General features: G+C 46.7%; 1 protein-coding gene across 2 annotated transcripts; it reads left to right on the forward strand.

The window, feature by feature from the left end:
- The first annotated feature begins 71 nt into the window (after positions 1 to 71).
- Positions 72 to 19770, forward strand: AARS1 (alanyl-tRNA synthetase 1). Of its 2 annotated transcripts, none has more exons than XM_031949982.1 (21): positions 72 to 149; positions 1299 to 1462; positions 3041 to 3229; positions 3517 to 3662; positions 6323 to 6514; positions 7349 to 7493; positions 8377 to 8522; positions 9203 to 9311; positions 9411 to 9561; positions 9883 to 10007; positions 10171 to 10315; positions 10828 to 11006; positions 11221 to 11334; positions 14008 to 14214; positions 14484 to 14668; positions 16615 to 16723; positions 17913 to 18026; positions 18139 to 18258; positions 18344 to 18430; positions 18898 to 19011; positions 19226 to 19770. In XM_031949982.1, the coding sequence occupies exons 2-21, from the start codon at positions 1319 to 1321 to the stop codon at positions 19409 to 19411; spliced, it is 2907 nt and encodes a 968-aa protein (XP_031805842.1). In that variant the 5' UTR covers positions 72 to 149; positions 1299 to 1318; the 3' UTR covers positions 19412 to 19770. The 2 variants fall into 2 exon arrangements, with proteins under 2 accessions (XP_031805842.1, XP_031805843.1); XM_031949983.1 differs by lacking the exon at positions 72 to 149 and adding an exon at positions 186 to 268.
- The last annotated feature ends 268 nt before the right edge of the window (positions 19771 to 20038 follow it).

Below are 20038 nucleotides of genomic sequence, written 5' to 3' on the forward strand. Positions count from 1 at the left end.
GACCAATCGGCGCTCGCCGTGCCCCGGCGGCCGCACCTTCGCGCTCCGTCCTCTCGCTCCGATTGGAGCACGGGCAGGACAGCTGGCCAGGCTTGTGCGGAGTCCGGCTGGTCTTTGCTGACGGACGCGACCGTCGTGGTCCGGCTCAGGTAACGGCCTCGTGGCGGCCGGAGGAGCGGCCGGAGGGCCCGGGGAGGGGGGACGGGCCGAGGTCGGAGAGCGGTGCGAACCCTGCGGTGTCCGACGAGCCCGGAGGGCTGGGTGCGAGGTACGGCGGGAATGGGAGCGGCGGCGGCCGGGGTCGCGGGGCCTCCTCCGGGGGCCGGGCAGGTCGGCCGCGGGCGGCAGGAGGCTTCCTCCCGGACTCTGCGGCCGCTCCCCGAGGCCGCGCTCCCGTCTCTGCCAGGGCCGGAGGAGGGCGCGGGGGGGAGGGCGAAGGGCTCCCCGTCCACACCTGCCCCCGCGTCGCTGAGCTTAAGCACCCCTGGGGAGCGAGCGGAGGAGGCCGGCCTCGACGCGGAGCTCTTGCTCAGGTTTTATGTTGGGGGCTTTGTGATTCGCCGTCCCCTCTGTAGGCACGCTCACGTGGTGGCCGTGCCGCAAAGTGGGGTTAAAGCCCCGGAAGCTCACCCTGGGCTCGCATGCTTGGGCAGCGTGGGGGGGGGGGGGCAGACAGAACGGGGTGACGCCGCAGGAGTCCCCATTTATCTCCGACTTGCCTCCCAGCAAGGGGGGCCGTTGTTACAGAAGGAGGTGCTGCGTGGCTGCCGGGGCTTGGATGGGCTACTGGTGCAGGGCCCCCCTCCTGCTTTCTCTCCCGTGATGGTGCTCTGCGAGCTTCCGGTGCCCTGTGTCCGGGGCAAAGCTTGCAGACCGGTCAGCCGGCTTTTCGTCGCTCCCAACCCCTAGTCTGCGTCATTTACCTTATTTGGGGGAAAGGAGAGTGAAACGATAGCGCTCTTGGTACTAGAAAGTAGCTCTCAAATTCAGCCGCACTCCGTGGCTGATCGCAGATTGGGAGAGGGTGCAAGAAGGATGCTTGATTGATGAGGCACCGAACTTTTAGGTACTTGCTCAGCAATTTGAGGATCATCATCAATTCTGAAATGGAATAATGTCATTTCCTCCGGCCTGATTTGGCTTGGCTTGAGATCCCAGAATCTTGGGATCCTAATTAATTAAATTTATTTATTATTAAATAAAATAAATAATAAATTAAATTTTAATTGACTAAAAAGGTCTTTTAATTAATCGCTCCAGATTTCATTAACATTCTGTTTCTCTGTATCCCTGCTCAGCTTTGAGTGTTTTGTCCAAGATGGAGTCAACATTAACTGCCAGTGAAATCCGGCAGCGGTTCATTGATTTCTTCAAGAGAAACCAGCACACCTATGTCCATTCCTCTGCCACAATCCCACTCGATGATCCCACCCTTCTTTTTGCTAATGCTGGCATGAACCAGGTAGGCTCGCCCACCGAATGGCGATCTGCTGTTTATAAGATGTTTAAAGGATGGAAATAATGAGAGGCAAGAGAAAGGTTACTACAGAGATGTTCAAAGCTAGGATATGATTCAGTTTCTTGGGAGAGAAGTACAGACTTTTCCTTCCAGATCTCTTTTATGGAAGCAGCTAGTATTCATGTAGTACTACCTATGTGCTAGACATCCTGATAATCACTTTCAGTTAATACTGCTTTGATACTCAGAAACTTCATTTTCCATTGATTTGGACCCTCCAGAACTGCTTTACCACCATTCCAAATCATACGCCGGTGCCTTCGCAGCAACAGCTGCTAATCCCAGTCTCCGTTATAATTCCCATTTGGAGAAGTTGGATCATTAAAGAAAATGACCAACATTTGAAGATTTTGTTTCTCCAAAGGAGAACGGGATCATATATTTAAAGCTTACAGACACCATTTGGGCCATCTAGTTCAGGACCTTCATTTTAGTTGAGAAAATTGAGACCTGAAGAAGTTAAGTGATTTGGCCAAGAGCATTTCTCCTCCCTCTTCCCCCCCTCATGTTTTTGTTTTGTTTTGGGAGAGGCAATTGGGATTAAGCCACTTGCCCAGGGTCATATAATTGGTAATTCTAAGTGAGTAAGGCAGAATTTGAACTCAGTTCTCCCAAATCCAGGAATGGCGCTCTGACCACTGTGCCATCTATCTGTCCCCAAAAGTCTCAAACAGCCAAGAAATATAGATGGGATCTGGCCCTAGGCCCTCTGACTACACAGCCCACTGCTCTTTCTGCTATATCATCTTAATCTTGTGTTTTTAAATTGTTATTTGCCCCACTGAAGAAGAATTATAATTCAATTTCTAGTTCTGTGCTTGATTGCTTTGTGTGGAACTTAATGCCTTTCCCTCTCTGAGCATTAGATGGGGGGATGGGCCATCTCCCCTTTACCTTTAAAGTTCTGTGAGTCCTTTGGTCTTCAATTATGCCTAGTTATTTTGAGGAATACATTTAAGTAACATCTTTGAGAGTAAATTTTCCTTAATTGCTGTTTATCTTACCAGGAGTTTTCAAAGAATTCCATAATTTCTTATACTTGTATATCTTCAAGACAGATGGGTAGGTTTTATCTGGAAAGAATTTGTTAAATTGTTTCCGGACATCCTTGCCAAAGGATAAGCTGGAATTTTCTTTTTTCTTTTTGCTGAGGGAATTGGGTCAGGTGACTTGCCCAAGGTCACACAGCTAGGACGGGGTAAGTGTCTGAGGCTAGCTTTGAACTCAGACCCTCCTGACTTCAGGATTGTTATTCTAACCACTATGCTACCTAGCTGCCTGAATTTTCTTTTTTCTCAGACCATTCCCTATCTGGAGGAATGGGACAGTTTCTCTGCCCTAATCTTATAGAAATATTTCCTGTTATCAGCTGACTTATTCTTTTCCCATAGCCTTCGGGACCCTGGATAAAGAGCAACATTTTCAAGTGTGTGTGTGAGCCTGCTATGTGTAACTCTACTTTTGAAGTACAGGTCTTACATAGTTTCTGAAGTTGAAATTTCTTCCTTTTTTTTTCTCTAGTTCAAGCCCATCTTCCTTAATACAATTGATCCCTCTCACCCTATGGCCAAGTTGAGCAGAGCTGCCAACACCCAGAAGTGTATCCGAGCTGGGGGCAAGCATAACGATCTAGATGATGTGGGAAAGGATGTTTATCACCACACCTTCTTTGAGATGTTGGGCTCCTGGTCTTTTGGGGATTATTTTAAGGTAAACCATGTCATGCTTTTGAACAAAATGATGTATCTGGATTGAAAGTCACCTTGTTTTTACCATAGAAAAAAGCATCTTAAGAAGCCTGTATTTCATAACTTCTGGTTTCCCACATGGGTTTCTCATAGTGTCCATCTTGAATATAAATGTCTTTGGAATGCAGGCTGCCTCCATATATGTGGGGAAGGGGCAGGGGTGGCGGTGTGGCTCTTGACTTGAATTGTTATGTTATTTTATCAACACAAAATGAATAGTTCCATTAACTCTCCTTGTGCTTTATGCAGGAACTTGCCTGTAAGATGGCCTTGGAACTTCTTACCCAGGAGTTTGGCATCCCAGTAAACAGACTGTATGTCACCTACTTTGGAGGAAATGAAGCAGCTGGTTTAGAACCAGACTTGGAATGCAAGCAGATCTGGCAGAATTTGGGGTAGGAATATATGCAAGTAATTCAGAATATAAATGAGTTCAAGGTGATTTTTCATCCAAAGAATTGCTATTTTGTGTTGGTATTTATCCCATTTCTCTTGTGTCATCTTGGTCAGTTTATTTCATGCTTTGAGTCGGGAATTCACCATCTTTGTCCCTTGGGTCATACCTTGCTTGCTTATTATTCAATCTTTCTTGTTAGTTTTTGATACAAAATCAATTTGTCCTGTTTGAAAATATAAAGGTATCAAGGAAGACTAGGGAAAGAGAGTAGAAGGACCCCCCCCGTTCCTCCCCAAAAAAACTCATTAAAACACTATAACTTCCATTAAATCCTGTATTTTCCCTACTTTGTAATCCTGTATATCTAGACAGTCAGCAGCCTGTTTGTGAAGGGCTAAACACTTGAAGATCTTGTGTGTCTGTATTTTTTTTTTTTTCTCTAGGCCTCTAATTTCATTGTTACTTCTTTTGAAGTGGGGACCAGAGTAGAGAGCAGTTCTGGTTCTCTCTCTGTCTTTGTCTGTCTGTCTCTCTCTCTCTCGAAGTCCTAAAATCCCATTTTCTGCTTCTCAATATCAGTTTTTCTCATTCTTCTCAAGACTATCACATTCTCCTTTGTCTTCACATTGGCCTGGTAAGAAGAGAGAGGATTTTCTTTTTTGTGTGTCTGTTTTAATGTTTGTCTGTTTGTTTTGTTTTTTCGTTTTACAGACAGAAACAGAGGTAGTGAGAAATTAAGAGATTTGGAGAGGCTGCCCTCTATCCCCATTCTTTCTTCCCTTCATCCCCCTCAGGCTTTCCAATGGCCTCCAAGGCAGTAGGATCCTGCCTTGTACTCTTGGTACAATAGTACCTGATAGAGAGTCCAAGGGTTCAAACAGTCCTTTTATTGAAAACATTCCAATACCTTCAGAGAGAAGCAATTCCTTAGGGAGTCAGAAGAGGTTTGGGGAAGTAAAGCAGATGAAAGTCAGCTACGCTGCCTCAATCTGCCTCCAGCAGTCTCACCCAGGGCTGTGGGAGGGTGTGGAAAATTAGCTCCTCTGTCCCAAGCCTTAGTGCCCCTGGTAAGGGAAAGGTAACATCAGGAAAGCAATAGGAGCATTTACTAGGAAATTTCACATGACACAATTGTTTAATTGCCACACCTCTCCATCCCACCCCCATTTCCAACTGACAGGATTGCTTTAATGTGAGCACATAGTTTTACGATTAGAAACAAAGGATGGGGAAAGGATTCCTGGTCCCTGTGAGGTTGCAACTCTTGAGGGCCATTTTGAGGGAATTTGAAGCTCTCTAGGAGGAAAGTGAAAGTGAGCTGATGCTGAAAGGAGAGCGATCATCAGAGTGTCTTACTCAGTCAACAGGCATTCATTGAGCAAACCCAGGATTGGGATGAAAGAGATGAGATAGCAACGTTGGGAAGAGAATTAGCATTCATGAAACAGCTGGAGAACCAGAGAAGATAGCACATTGAGGGTTAAACTGTGTCATGCAGACTCTGATCTCTTTGTGGACTCAGAAAAGGAGAAAGTGATGGTGGCATAGGTGTGATTTGAATTGGGTTATGAAGCATTGATTAGTATTTGAAGAAGAGAGAAGGCATCCTGTACAGGAAAACATGGTTAGTAGCCTGAACAAATGGAGGGCAGTGAGGGGAGGATGGTCTCATTGGGTCATATCCTATGGGTGATGAGATGAAGACACAATAGACGAGTTCTGATCCTGAGCTACATGAACTTGGATGAAGTATTTAACTACTTTATCAGGTATTCTTGCCCTGTCATACAGAGCTTTAAGAATATAGAAGGTGGTGTAAAAGGGAAAAGTTGTGAAGTTTTATAGCCTGAGAGATTTAAAGAATGATGGTGTGTCTGATGGAGAGGTTGACAGGGATAACTAATTTAAGGAGGGATTATTTTAGCTCTGGGTATGTTAAATTTGACTGTAATGTGTAAGCAGAAATGCAGAAGTGAAGCATAGTAAGATCAGAGCTGGAGGTTGGCCAAGTCATTAAAAAGAGAGTCAATGTCTTAATTGTCTTTTTAAAAAATATTTATTTTTCATTTAACAGGCATTTGCGTTCTCTCCCTCACACCTTCCATTACACACTTCATTCTATTTCCATAGCATCTTTAAATATATCAATGTATCTTTTGCTCTTTACTACACTATCAAAATGCAAGTTTGGGCTTTCATGCCCTCTGACCCATTTTAACAGCTTCTAGCTGGTCTTTTTGCTTCCCAGCTGAGCGCTCTCTCATTCACTTTTACCCAGCTCCCAACAGCACCAGCTCGAGCTTTTCCAGGCCTGGAAATCTCTTCCTCCTCACCTCTGCTTTCAGAGCACTTCATTCAGCATTTAACTCAGATATGGCTGCCTCTATCCAGCTCCCTGACCCCCTCGCCTGTCCAAACTTTCTCTCTTTAGGGAGTCAGGTATCAGCCAGACCTGCCCACCCCAAGTATGAGGAAGCATCTCCCACAGGACTTGGCCCACGTTAGGACCTTGCCTAATTGGGACTTTGGGGGGCCACTACAGCAATGGCATCAGGAGCCTGTGCCTTCCTGAGGAGCGGAGGCCCTTCTTAGTAATTACTGCCCAAACCTGAGTTAGGTCGGTGTGCCTACATCTCTGATTCTGGATTTTTTGGGCAGGCTTGAGGACAGCAAAATTCTTCCTGGGAACATGAAAGATAATTTCTGGGAAATGGGAGACACCGGCCCCTGCGGGCCTTGCAGCGAAATCCACTATGACCGGATTGGCGACCGCGATGCTGCACATCTCGTCAATCAGGATGACCCCAATGTCCTGGAGATTTGGAATCTAGTGTTCATCCAATTCAACAGGTGATGTGCTGCCTCCTTTGTTTCATTGGAGCATGTCAGGAAGTCCAGGTGTTTGCAGTCTAGAGCATGGCAGGGTTAGAGACAGAGGGCAGGGAAGACCTGGGTTCAAGTCTTGCTTCTGACATACAGGACGTGTAACCCTCAGCAAAATCCCTTTACTTCTCCCTGCCCAGGGCAGTTCTCTAGGCTCGGAAGTTGCAGAGCAGAAAGCAGTCTGCATTGGGAAAGGGAGGTTCCTCCCTGGAAGTGTCTGGAGCAAAAAAATAAAAAACCTGGCCCCTACAGTCAAGTTACTTTAGGATCTTTCATTCATACTTCATCAAGAAGGGGAAAAGCAGACCCAGAAATAAAAGGATGGTAGCTATTACCATCGGGGAGTTTTCATGAGCTGAAGCTTTCCCTTTGTGAATGATGACCCTAAAATGGGAAAAGCACTAAAGGAATGGAACTGTCCTTTTGGAAGAGGGGGAATTTTCGTTTTATTATGTTTTTCTGCTCTCCTTCCTCCCTCCTCTCTTCCCCCCCCCCAAAAAAAAAAAAAAAAGGTCAGGTCTGAATTTTTTAAATTGGGATATTCTTATCTTAGTGATGACTCCTTATCATGTGAATCAAATTCTGCTTTAGGTCCAAAAAAGTTCATAAGTTTTCCCTGAGATCTCATTTTTGACTTAAGCCTGCTATTTTAAAACTAACTTTTTAGAATCTCATTTTATCTCAGTTCTGTTTCTATTGTGGAAAAACAAGTGATCACAGTTTGTCTTTCAAAGGCCAAGGACTTGGGTGACCCCAGCCTGGATCCCCTGACTCATGTTGTATTTTCTCTGAATCATGCAGGGAAACTGATGGCAGCCTGAAACCCCTTCCCAAGAAAAGCATTGATACAGGAATGGGTCTGGAGCGCCTGGTGTCCGTGTTACAGAACAAGATGTCCAACTACGATACAGACCTATTCGTCCCCTACTTTGAAGCCATTCAGAAGGTATGAGCCTGTGTCCCAAAGCTACTGCTTGGGACAGTAGCTAGGGTTTAGCAGTGTAACCAGAGATTCATTCATTCATCAACATCATTATTAAGCTCCTACTGTGTGCAAGCCCCTGTGCTGAGAGGTGGAAAAGGGGAAAGACATCTTTTTGGTTCCCTGTGTGTGTTCCCTTTCCTGTCCAGCTCCAGAGAGGCCAGGGCCTGATGACTTAGGGCAGGAGTCAGGAGCATCATCTAGCATGTTAGCTTGTGAATTGTCTCATGTCCCGGATTTACAGTTTGGGTTGAAGGGCTCTTTAGCAGCCATTTCATCCAAGTTGACCCAAAGTAGGCAGCCAGTGGGCCCCATGGCACAGAGAGCCCTGGGCTGGGAGTCAGGAAGACTCATCTTGCTGAATTCAAGTCCAGCCTCAGACACTTCCTTAGCTGGGTGACCCCGGGCAAGTCACTTATGTTAGCCTCAGTTTCCTCATCTGTAAAGAAAGAGGGAAATGGCTAACTAATCGAACATCTTTGCCAAGAAAACCCCAGAACGGGGTCCACAGAGTTGGACACAACTAAAATGACAGAACAAAGAGTCCAAAGAAATCCCTATCATAACATAATGGACAGATGTCCATCCTTACTCTACTTGAGGACTCCTAGTGAGGGCAGACCACCCCATGCTGGGGCATCCCTAATTGTTGGGTGTTTGTCCTCCCATCATAAGTGGCCTCTTTGCAGTGTCCACCTTGGCCTTGCTTCTGTTCTCTGGAACCAAACAAATCGCATCCCTCTTCTACATCATAATCCAGCAGCTACATGAAGGAAACCATGAATCCTCCCAAGTGTTCTCAATGGCACCTTCCTTCCAGAACTACTTTGCTCTGCTTTTCTTACAGGGCACTGGTGTTCGGCAGTACACAGGGCAAGTTGGAGCTGATGATGTAGACGGGATAGATATGGCGTACCGGGTGCTGGCTGACCACGCACGTACCCTCACAGTGGCCCTGGCCGACGGTGGCCGACCTGACAATACAGGCCGAGGGTAAGCCCATTGATGACCTGAACAGCTCTTTACCAGGCTGGTGCTTTGACACCAAGGGGAGGGAGAAGAATTTGAGCAAGTCTCAAAAGGTCCCTACCATTTAAATCTCTGTACCTGTTGAGTACAAAGTGATAGGATTTTATTTTTTTTTTTCTTGCCAACCTGTTTTTCTCTGTCTTTGAATCCTTGGTTTAGCACAGTGCTGGCACACAGCATATACTTAAGGTATAAGTAATTGATTTTTAGATTTCCCAATTTTGGTTTTTAGTTATATTTCACGTAAATGACAAAAACTGCATTAAAGGAAAAAGTTTTCTATGGTTTTTCTTATCAGAAATGCTTTCACTATACTATACTAGGTGGTGATAGGGAGTTGATACTGGAGTTGACTGAGTAGGGGAGTGACATGTCCAGGATCATGGATGGTATTGCCTGCACTCTCTGATACTCTGCACTCTACTTGGTTTGCAGGCAGAATAGCCATTGTTGTACTACCTGCCTTGAACCTGTTGTGCTTTATAAATGTTTCAGTGGTAGAGGGAGTGGGAATGACCTGGGAAAATATCATAGAATGGATGAAAAGGTCTCTTAATTGTTGAGGTGAGTTTCCGGAAGAGCTTCTAGAAAGAATCTGGCTTAGAGCATCTCTAAGTACTTGACCAAATTCTGTCTTCTCCCAGTTATGTGCTAAGGCGGATACTCCGGCGGGCGATTCGATACTCCCATGAGAAACTCAACGCCAAAAGGGGTTTCTTTGCTACCCTTGTGGATGTGGTTGTCCAGTCATTGGTACGTTCATTCTCCTAAAGCAAGTATTCTGAGCAGAGCCGCATTGGCCGGCGGCCACCACAGGCTCCTGACAACAACCCTTTGTTCCTCCTGTGATAGGGTGACGCGTTTCCTGAGCTAAAGAAGGACCCAGACATGGTGAAGGACATCATTAACGAAGAAGAGGTGCAGTTTCTGAAGACCCTGAGCAGAGGGCGGCGCATACTGGACAGGAAGATACAAAGTTTGGGAGATTGTAAGACAATCCCAGGTGAGAACACAATTTCTTCTTCTGATAGCCAAGCTTCACTTTTAGACCAGTGACAGTTGGCTTCTATGGCCACTAAGAGATCGGTCTCACTTTGGTTAAAGTACTCACCAGATAAATGTAGGGTTTTCTTTCCAGAAAGAAAAATCCCAGAGAATTAAATGGATATGATGGGGATCACACTCAGAGATAGATAGCCCTTTTCCATGGCAGTCTTTTTTATTCCTTTTATCACTTTCCATTTCTTCTGGGGGGGAAAGGAGTTTGCTCATAAATTTTTCCTGGCATGACTCCCACTCTTTTTTGTGCCCATGTTCCTCACAGGTGACACAGCATGGCTACTCTATGATACGTATGGTTTTCCAGTGGATCTCACTGGACTGATTGCTGAGGAGAAAGGATTGGTTGTGGATATGAATGGCTTTGAGGAGGAGAGAAAACTGGCTCAGGTAGCGGTTGAATGGTGACAAGGAGGCATCTCCCCGTCCCTCCCTCCCTTTGCAAAACCAAACCTGTTCTTTAGGGGCTTCCTGATGGAGAGGTTTAGCCAGCTGTAGGGGTGATGCAGACTTAGTATTTGTCCCATGTGACCCATATTTATTATTTTGCCAGCTAAAGTCCCAAGGCAAGGGAGCTGGAGGGGAAGATCACATCATGCTGGACATTTATGCCATTGAAGAGCTTCGAGTCAAGGGTCTCAAGGTTACAGATGATTCCCTGAAGTATAATTATCGGTCAGATTCCAGTGGCACTTATGGTATGTTGCTGTGTTTATGCTCCTTCCATCCCTTTGATTTCATTTGCCAGTTTTTGGGGTGTTCTGGCTGCACTGGATCCCATTTCTTTGTTTCTCATATGGCAGAGTTAGGTTACCAGGGTGGGTTAATTTTAGCAAGTATGATAATGAGCACAATTTGAAGAATATAGGTGGCAATGAGAATCTCTGTACTTATCTACACTTTCTGGAGTTTTAAAACAAGACCAAAGCCCTCGATTATAGAATTCTCTTTGGAAGAAATCTGAGGATCTGTAGCCAGCCATCTCTTACCTGAAAAGGAAAAGTGACTTGCTTGGCTAGTTGGTGGCGAAACTTGTTGGCCCTCAGCAGGCCTGATTCCCAGTGCCTTTTCTTCTCTTTGCTGGTCTGCCTAACTACCTTCTGCTTAGAAATGTGGCAGGACGAGGAAGGTGGGCACTCCTGCCAAGTCCAGTGAGCTGCTGCTGTTATGTGCACTGGCCTATTCTTGACCTTCTCTTCTTGTCCTACAGAGTTTGAGAATCCCATGGCCACGGTGCAGGCCTTGCGCAGGGAGAAGATGTTTGTGGACGAAGTGTCCACAGGCCAAGAGTGTGGTGTGGTGCTAGATAAGACCTGCTTCTATGCTGAGCAAGGAGGGCAGATCTATGATGAGGGCTTCCTGGTGAAGGAGGATGACAGCAGTGAGGATGTAAGTGTGACTGCATCCACAGGTGGCAGTGGGGAGGAGGCTGCTGGAGGGGGGGAGGGGAAGGGGGGGGCACAGCCCTAGACACAAGAGCAAATCCCTCTGCTGGGATCCTCAGTTCTGGCGTATTCCTTTTTCCATTTCTGATGGTTGATTATGGATGTTTGTTGATCAATTATTGGTTTGTTTTGTTAAATCTCACTCTTTACCTTTTTAGAAAACTGAATTCACAGTCAAAGATGCCCAGGTTCGAGGGGGATATGTGCTCCACATAGGGACAGTCTATGGGAGCCTGAGAGTTGGGGATCGTGTCAGGCTGTTCATTGATGAGGTAAGTGACATCAGCTAATTTAGTTATTTTTTACATCACCTACATTTCCTGTGGTATCCATCTCTCAGTCCCCTCCCCAAGAGCCACCCCTCATCATAAAGAAAAAAAGGGACATACTGATTTTTTTTTTGTACAGCAAAATAACTGTTTGGACATGTATACATATGTTGTATTTAACTTACACTTTAACATATTTAAACTTTATTGGTCAATCTGCCATCAGGAGAAGGGGTGGGGGAAGAAGGGAAAAAATTGGAACAAAAGGTTTTGCAATTGTCAATGCTGAAAAATTACCCATACATATATTCTGTAAATAAAAAGCTATAATAAAAGGGGAAAAAAGGACATAATGGGTTCAGGTGGTCACTATATACAGTATTTCCCTCAACCTCGCCAAAAATCAAGTGAAGGTGTCTTCTGTCTTTTCTTTGGAGACACATTTGGTCATTACAATTTTGCACCATTCTATTCAGTATTTTTGCAGTCAGTCATAGTTCTTGTTCATTTATATTGTTTTTCCATTCTTCATTTTTTATCAGTACAGTTAAGTCTTTCCCCAATTCTCAGTATTCATCATATTTCTTGTTTCATAAAGCAGAGAAATTTGCCTTTGCATTGGAGTGCCAGGGTTTCTTTAGCCATTCCCCAGTCAGTGAGCATTTGTTTTTTCTTTGATCTTTGATACCTCAAAAAGTGCTGCCAGAAATAGGTTTATGTATAGGAGGCCATTCTTGTAATTGGCAACATCCTTGGGTATATTCCCGCCAATGAAAACTTAGAGCACAGGCTTTTATTTGTATAATTTCAGATTCATTTTCCTAAATTATCAACCTGACTATTTCACACCCATCCTCCCTATTTGCCACTTAGTAAATGATGTACTTTTCTCTTGGGCATTTAAAGCTCTTTAACTCTGACCCTTTTGCCATTACACTTTTATAATACTTTAATTCCCTCCTCCAACCCTGGAAGAGAGCCTTCTGGCCTGCTCCATGCTCCTCACACCTGATGCTCCCTCTCATCTCCCATCTCTGTACTCCTGCATTAGCTGTGTCTCCTCTGTGATCTCAGGCTGTCATCTGCAGTGGGACTTTGCCAGGGCCCCCCTGACTACCAGTGCCTTCCCACCCCCAGGCTCTCTTCTGCCTATAGTGTGTTTGTCTTGTATGCCAGCTAAAGCTAGGTGGTCTGCCCAATTAGAATAGAAGATCCTTCTATTCTAATAAATAAAAGCAAGAATGCTTGCTTTTTCAAATGTTGTTTTGTTCGATCCTCATAACAATCCCTAGAGGTAGGTGCTGTTGTTTCATCATTCAGGTGAGGAAACTGATTCAGGCAGACATTAAAGAACTTGTTTACCATCCCATAGCTCAGTGGTTCTCAATCTCTTTTTCTCTATCTTTGCAGTATTAACAACTATTGAGAATATGTCCAAAGAGTTTTTGTTTATATGGGTTACATAATAGATATTTATCATAAATAGGAAAAAAACCTAATTTTGAATTTGTAGACCCTCTGAAAAGATTTCAGAGACCCTCCAGAATTCACTGCACCACACTTTGAGAACCATTGCCATAGCTGCTGTGTGTCTGAGGATTTGAATTCAAGTCCTCTTGACTCCAGATCCATTCCTCTATTGTGCTACAAGTGAATTATAAATTATTTTATAAATGCTGTTACACTAGATGTAATTAATTGCAATAACCTAATTGTAATTAATGAAATAATGATTTCACTGCCATGTTATTTCATTAACATGGAAGTTTACTAAATTCCAATTTTTTTTTCTCAGGAGTATTTCATTTTCCCAAATACACATAAAGATAGTTTTCAACATTCATTTTTAATTAGCTTTTTAAATTTTAAGACACATGCATGGCTATTTTTTCAACACTGACCCTTGCAAAACCTTGGCTATTTTTTCAACACTGACCCTTGCAAAACCTTGTGTTCCAAATTTTCCCCCTTTTCCTCCCCCCCCTTCCCCTAGATGACAAGTAATCCAATGTATGTTGAATCCAATATAGGCATAAGTATTTATACAATTCTCTTGCTGCACAAGAAAAATCAGAGCAGAAAGGAAAAAATGAGAAAGAAAACAAAATGCAGATAAACAATAACAAAAAGAGTGAGGATGCTATATTGTGATCCACACTCAGTCTCCACAGTCCTCTCTCTGGGGCAGCTGGCTCTCTTCATCACAAGATCATTGGAACTGACCTGAATCGTCTCATTCAACATTCATTTTTATAAGACTTGGTGTTCCAGATTTTTCTTTCTCCTCCCCAAGACAGCAAGTAATCTGATACAGCTTAACTATATGCAATTGTTTTAAACATATTTCCATACTGTGCAAGAAAAATCAGACCAAAAGGGAGAAAACCAGGAGAAAAAGCAAATAACCCCCTACTTTCCCTCCCCCTAACCCCCCCCCCAAAAAAAATAGGTGGTCAATCTCTGTGATTCTCTCTCTGCACGCAGATGACATTTTTCATCCCAAGTTCATTGTCTTAGATCACAGCTTTGTTGTAAATCTGAACTTTTAAGTGATGGCTTCCTCCTGGTGTTGGGGGGAGAGGGAGAAGACTGGCACCCCTACGCTTTTATTCTTTTAATCTGGCTTAGCCTTGAGGAAGGCTCAGACCCTGCCTTTCCTGTGGCCTTTCCCCACAGCCCCGACGGAGGCCTGTCATGAGCAACCACACCGCCACCCACATCCTGAACTTCGCCTTGCGCTCTGTGCTCGGGGAGGCGGATCAGAGGGGCTCCCTGGTGGCTCCAGACCGCCTCCGCTTTGATTTCACTGCCAAGGCAGCGATGTCCACCCAGCAGATCAAGGAGACGGAGAAGATCGCTAATGGCATGATCGAGGCGGCCAAGGTCTGTGAACTGCTACTCGCTGCGGCCCCGACTCCCACCACCATCTCCCATTCCCCGGTGCCCTAAATTCTTCCCACACAAAGATTTCCTGTTCCCCTAGAGCTACCACCATGACTTTCTTTGGCTTAGACAGGCAAGGCCAGCGGGGAGATGGGGTTGGAGACTGAGAGTAGCCCCATCTGCCATCCTTGCTTGGCCTTCAGAAAATTTTTGACCCCCCAGAAACCTTTAATTTTCTCTTCCCTCTCTGCCTCATCTTCCCCATGTAGCCTGTGTATGCCCAGGATTGCCCTCTGGCTGCGGCCAAAGCCATCCAAGGCTTGCGGGCTGTTTTTGATGAAACCTATCCTGACCCCGTGCGTGTCGTCTCCATTGGCATCCCCGTGACCAAACTGCTGGATGATCCTTCGGGCCCTGCTGGCTCCCTCACTTCAGTGGAGTTCTGTGGGGGAACGTGAGTGGCCTGGGAGCAGTCTGATGATGGGTGGGGAGGAACTGCCACGAACCTGTCGTGTTTCAGGGACCTCCGAGGGAGGTGAGAGCCATGAGGGGCCCATCCCCAACATCCCCAAGAGAGCAGGCAGGAGCTCACAGGCCTCATTTCCAGACTTTGTCTGTTTGTTGGCTACTTGTTTGTCTGTGACTGTAAAAGTAGACCTAATGATACTCTTTAGAAGAGTTTGAGATTCATTATTATTCAGTTATTTGAATATGGGTATCTCTAGACTGATTCTGACCATGTGGCTTTATATATTTATTTGAATTTCAGAGGGGCCAAAGGTATTTGGTGGCACCTGAAGAAAGTAGTACTCTTCCCTGACCTCCAGCTAATTCCCCCAAAAAGCTCCACCTTTCAGCATTGGGGTCTCCAAATCCCTAAATGAGACCCCATTGTACACTGTGGAGCCAGCTCCTTAGTTCTACCAACCGGGGCTCAAATGTCGTGGCTATTTCAGTTAACTGGGAACTCTGTTAGTAAAAGAAACGGGTACAGAACAGATGTCAAGGCTCAGTGAGGCCTCCTGGCCAGAGCCCCAAGCTCCCTGGGACTTCTGTTCTGTACCTGTCTCTGCTTTAGGCAGCTTGGAGCCTTCTTAGGAGTTCTAGTCTCTGTCCTTTAGAGAGTCTAAAACACCCCCCACCCCACCCCCTCCCAGCAGGACTGCTGGCCCTTCCTAGCAGGGCCGCCCGAATGATTATTCTCAGAACTTTTCTGACTGATAACCTTATCCAGAACAGTAAGTACAGAGGTCTACCTATGTTTGTATACTTTCAAGAGCTGGATCAGGCCATGCCCTGGCAAACATTTAAATGTTGGTTAGTGAATGTTGAACCGGGTCTTAGATTTAGAACATCTAGAATTGGATTTGAGTTCTGCCCCTTACTAGCTCTACGTTGGACACAGCGTTTTCTGTAAAGAAAGGACGTAGGACAGGATTATTTCTCAGGTCCCTTTCAGCTTCGGTATTCTAGGATTATGTAGAAAGCAGAAAAATAGAGACATCCCCAGAGCAGCTCACAAAATGACGGTTTCGATAGCCAGAGAATTGCCATGTTTGAAACAGTGGGAACTTTATAGAAACACATTGGAAGATGCCCAGAATTAGAGGGTCACAGTCAGTCTTGCCAAGCTGCCCCTCATCTCGAGGGACTTTGCCTATCCCTGGCACTTGGGAAGCCCCTTGGTGACCAGCCCTGATATTTCACAGAGGAGGAAGGAGGAGTCCAGGGCTACAGAGAGACTAGCCTGCAGAGCCAGAATGCACTCCCAGAGTTAATGGTGCTGAACCTGGTGTTCCCTACTCTCCCTGCCGAAGGCTGGCTGTCCCGGTTCCCATTTCCAGCTCTGCTGCTGCTTAACTAGCATGTGCCTTAAAGCTGATTTCTTCTGGTGCTCAGTAACTTTTGTTTCCAGAGTTTTCACTCTCCTGTCCTGATACAGAGGAAAGCACAGGGGAAGAGAGAGTAAAGCATCATTAGCATATCTGCCCCAGCAGAGCCAGAGAACCAGGGAAGGACGTTTGCTCCTCCCTTCTTTGGGCCAAAGGGGCATGGTCATAATTACTCATTGTTCCATTTCTTTTTGGGGGTCCTTTCCACTTGCATTATATGGTTTTCTGAATCAGTGCCTGAGACTTTGCAGGGCTCTGAACTCCTTATGGTACAGCGATACTCAGTTTCCTTTGTGTTTCTCGATTTGCTGATAGTTTCCCAGTTGCTGTGAATGATTACCTTGGGGTGGGGGTGGGGGTGGGGCGGCGGCTTTTCCTCATTTTTGGCCCCCTAGGGTTTGATGCCTGGCCACAGGGCCTTGGTTCAGCAGGTATGGGCAGAGCTGCCTGTACTGGCCACTGTGCCAGGTGCTAGGGGTCATTTATGTCTGACTGTGGTTTCTTTTAGGCACTTGCAAAATTCAAGTCATGCTGGAGCTTTAGTGATTGTGAGTGAGGAAGCCATCGCCAAGGGTATCCGGAGGATTGTGGCTGTCACTGGCACTGAGGCTCAAAAGGTGAGCGTGAGGGGCCAAAGGAATCTGGGGGCACGGGACCCTGGATCTGGAATCCTTAAGACCAAAGTTCAAATCCTGCCCCAGATGTTTACTGGCTGTGTGACCCTGCAGAGGTCATTGAACTCTACCTCAGCTTTATTCATAAAATGGGCATAATAACAGCACTGACCTCATAGGGTTGTGAGGATCAAATAAACTAAGCTATGTACAGTTTTGAAAACCTAAAAATATCCTGAATATTAGCAGCTATTATTAATTTCAAAGATGGAGCTATTCACAGATTAAAAACCCTTGTAATTCTCAGGCTCTTGGGGCCCCTCTGACACCAGCCCAGTGTCTGAAGAGGTGCCTGTGGCCCAGTGGTATTGATAAGATTTAGGTTTTGGGGTTCCCTTTAGGAGGGAACCAAATGATAAGGTCTAGATTTAGGAAACCAAAATGAGATTAGGGTTTCTGGTGGTCAGGGAGTTAAATGATAAGTTCTAGTGGCAAGTTTGAGGTTCAGGAAACCAGATGTGAGAGGTTTGGCTCCCCTGCACCCCCTTGGGATTCGGCCCAAGGTTAGGGAGTTTTGGGGACTCCCTTCTGGCGGTGCAGAGATTCTCTGTAAAGGAATTTACAGACCCAAAAACTAAAATTGATAAAAAGGTTTATTACGGAGAATGGGAAGTAAGGTTAGAAATCCTGACAGAATTATGAAGTCTGGTTAGGGAAATAGGTGAGGGTAAAGAGAGGGTGGCACTGAAAAGAATGTTATCCAGTGGGCAGAGGCCTACTTGGCATAGCATGGCATAGGGTGGCATGTTTACAACCTCTGCAGAGAGGATTTTAGATTGGCTCTTTTATAATAGGAGCTTTGGCTACAAGCTGAAGGGGGCTCATGGGTGGAGTCCTAGGTTGGCTGAGTTTCGGCTTGAACTGGAATTTGAAGAGAATCGAACAGAAGACAACAGAAGGAAATTGTCTTGTTTCCCTGGGACGGGGTCTCTCACTGAGGCAGAGTTGAAGGAGATTTTCTCCTTTAAGGATTTTAGAGTTTCGGGGTCCCTTCAGTATGGGCCACGTATTCTTGGCTTCTGGGCTGGCTCTTCATGGTGTACAATGGCAGCCTCCCTGTTGGCATATCTTAGAAGCTGGTGGGGCTGGACACGGTTGTCTACCTGCCTGAAGTCTCCCTCGCTCATTCTAGGCCCTCAGGAAAGCAGACAGCTTGAAGACATCTTTGTCTGAGTTGGAAGCTAAAGTGAAGGCCCAGACAGCTCCAAACAAGGACCTCCAGAGGGAAATTTCTGACTTTGGTGAGGTATGAACCAGCCTGGCCTCCCCTCGAGTTACAGCTGAGGAAAACTTGGGGGGGGGGGGGGGGGGGGGGGGGGGGGGGGGCGGTGTCTTGATCGCAAGTGCTCTTGTTTCAGCTGCTGGCCACCACAGTGGTTCCCCAGTGGCAGAAGGATGAGTTGAGAGAGAATCTCAAAGCTCTAAAGAAGATTATGGATGACCTCGATCGAGCCAGCAAAGCAGATGTTCAGAAAAGAGTGAGTCGGGGGAGGGACCGCATGTCTCACAGGGTACACAGGATTCTGCCCTGCGGGTCCTGAGCCTGGGCTGTTGGGTCTGCAGGTGCTGGAGAGGACCAAACAGCTCATCGAAAGTCAGCCCAATCAGCCCCTGGTCATCATGGAGATGGAGAGCGGTGCTTCAGCCAAGGTAACTCACTCAGGTCCAGGGGCAAATGCCCAAGCTGGGCAGCTGTGGCTTCAGGTTAGCCTTCTTCCCTCGGACACAGAGCCCTCTCTAGAGCCCCTGACCTGGTGTTCTTTCTCTGCTACTCAGCTGAGCTCCAGGGCACATGGGAGGGCAGGAGTGTGGCACCATAGCCCTGGTCCCTCCCAGACTGAAGGTTGCAAACTTGCCATCTCAGAACTCTCTGGGCCACTCGGGCCCAGTAGGAGACTCTCGGAGACTAATCAATTGTTTATTTAAAGGAGTCAGTCTCGACATTCCGCCAGCTAGAGCTGGTAGAGCCTAAAAGTCCCAGAGGAGGACACCTGGTCTGTGTGGCAAAGCCCAGGACAGGACAAGGGGCTGAGGCCCAAGGATCCTTACGTTGGGGTGGCGGGGCCCCCCCGGGACATCTCACCCTCCCGCCTCCTGACCTCTGCCTGTCCCTGCAGGCTCTGAATGAAGCGCTGAAGCTGTTCAAGACCCATTCCCCGGAGACCTCCGCCATGCTCTTCACTGTTGACAACGAGGCCAACAAGATCATCTGCTTGTGCCAAGTCCCCCAGGTGGGTCCTGGGGCCAGAAGGCCATGCTCTGGCCGGGGGATGGGAGGGCCCGCCATCCTCTGCCCCCCATCCTGGGCTGCAGCGGATAGTGTTAGGGCTGGGTTTGCCACTTGCGCGCGGTCTCTGGAGTCATGGCTGGGCACTGGGCTGAGACCACAACCTCTTGACCCTTCCTGCAGCGTGTCCCCTGAATCCCCTTTTTTTTCTCTTCTAGAATGCAGCCAACAGGGGTCTGAAGGCCAGCGAGTGGGTGCAGCAGGTGTCGGGACTGATGGATGGCAAGGGGGGTGGCAAAGATGTGTCCGCACAGGCCACTGGCAAGAATGTGGGCTGCCTGCAAGAGGCCCTGAGGCTCGCCACGTCCTTTGCCCATCTGCGGCTGGGAGACCTGAAGAACTGAGGGTGGCTTTGTCCGCTGGCAGGTGTCTTACCTCGCCACAGTGAGTGGAACACTGCCGACATCTTAAGTCATCCCTTCCTCTTGGCCATCCGCCCTAACAAAAACTGTAGCATTCTCCGGGACCCATGAGTCCCTGACTCAGGGCTGAAGTCCCCTGGGCCCCGGACCCGCCTGGAACCACTACCTAGTGGTAGTGGCCTGGGCTGTGCTGCTGCTGTAGTGCCCTCCACCCCCAATCTCTGTGGCCCTGAGACTGCTGTCCAACCTGATTATCCGTCCCATGAGACCCATTACTTTGGGGAGTAGGTATGGAAAGGGCTGTACCAGAATTAAAGAACCACATGCGTTGAATGTTGGCATCTTGTGGTCATGGTCTCAAGGTGGCCTTTTATTTATTTTTTAAATTTTTTATTTATTTTGCTAAGGCAATTGGGGTTAAGTGACTTGCCCCCAGGATCAAGGGTTAAGTGTCTGAGGTCAAATTTGAACTCGGGTCCTCCTGACTTCAGGGCTGGTGCTCTATCCACTGTGCCACCCAGCTGCCCCTGAACCTAGCCTTTTAGAACATACTTTATCTCTGGGTATAAAGGCTCCCCTACAGAACAGTCTGGGCCCCCAGAGCTATTT

The sequence above is a fragment of the Sarcophilus harrisii genome, chromosome 2 (genome assembly GCF_902635505.1).
Source record: "Sarcophilus harrisii chromosome 2, mSarHar1.11, whole genome shotgun sequence".
Lineage (NCBI taxonomy): Eukaryota > Metazoa > Chordata > Mammalia > Dasyuromorphia > Dasyuridae > Sarcophilus > Sarcophilus harrisii.

Excerpts from the sequence above, each read along its gene's own strand:
- AARS1 (XM_031949982.1), top strand. The coding sequence starts at position 1,319 with ATGGAGTCAACATTAACTGCCAGTGAAATCCGGCAGCGGTTCATTGAT. Across the intron at positions 14,215-14,483 it reads GCATGATCGAGGCGGCCAAG|CCTGTGTATGCCCAGGATTG; the intron begins GTCTGTGAACTG and ends TTCCCCATGTAG. Across the intron at positions 14,669-16,614 it reads GTGGAGTTCTGTGGGGGAAC|GCACTTGCAAAATTCAAGTC; the intron begins GTGAGTGGCCTG and ends GGTTTCTTTTAG.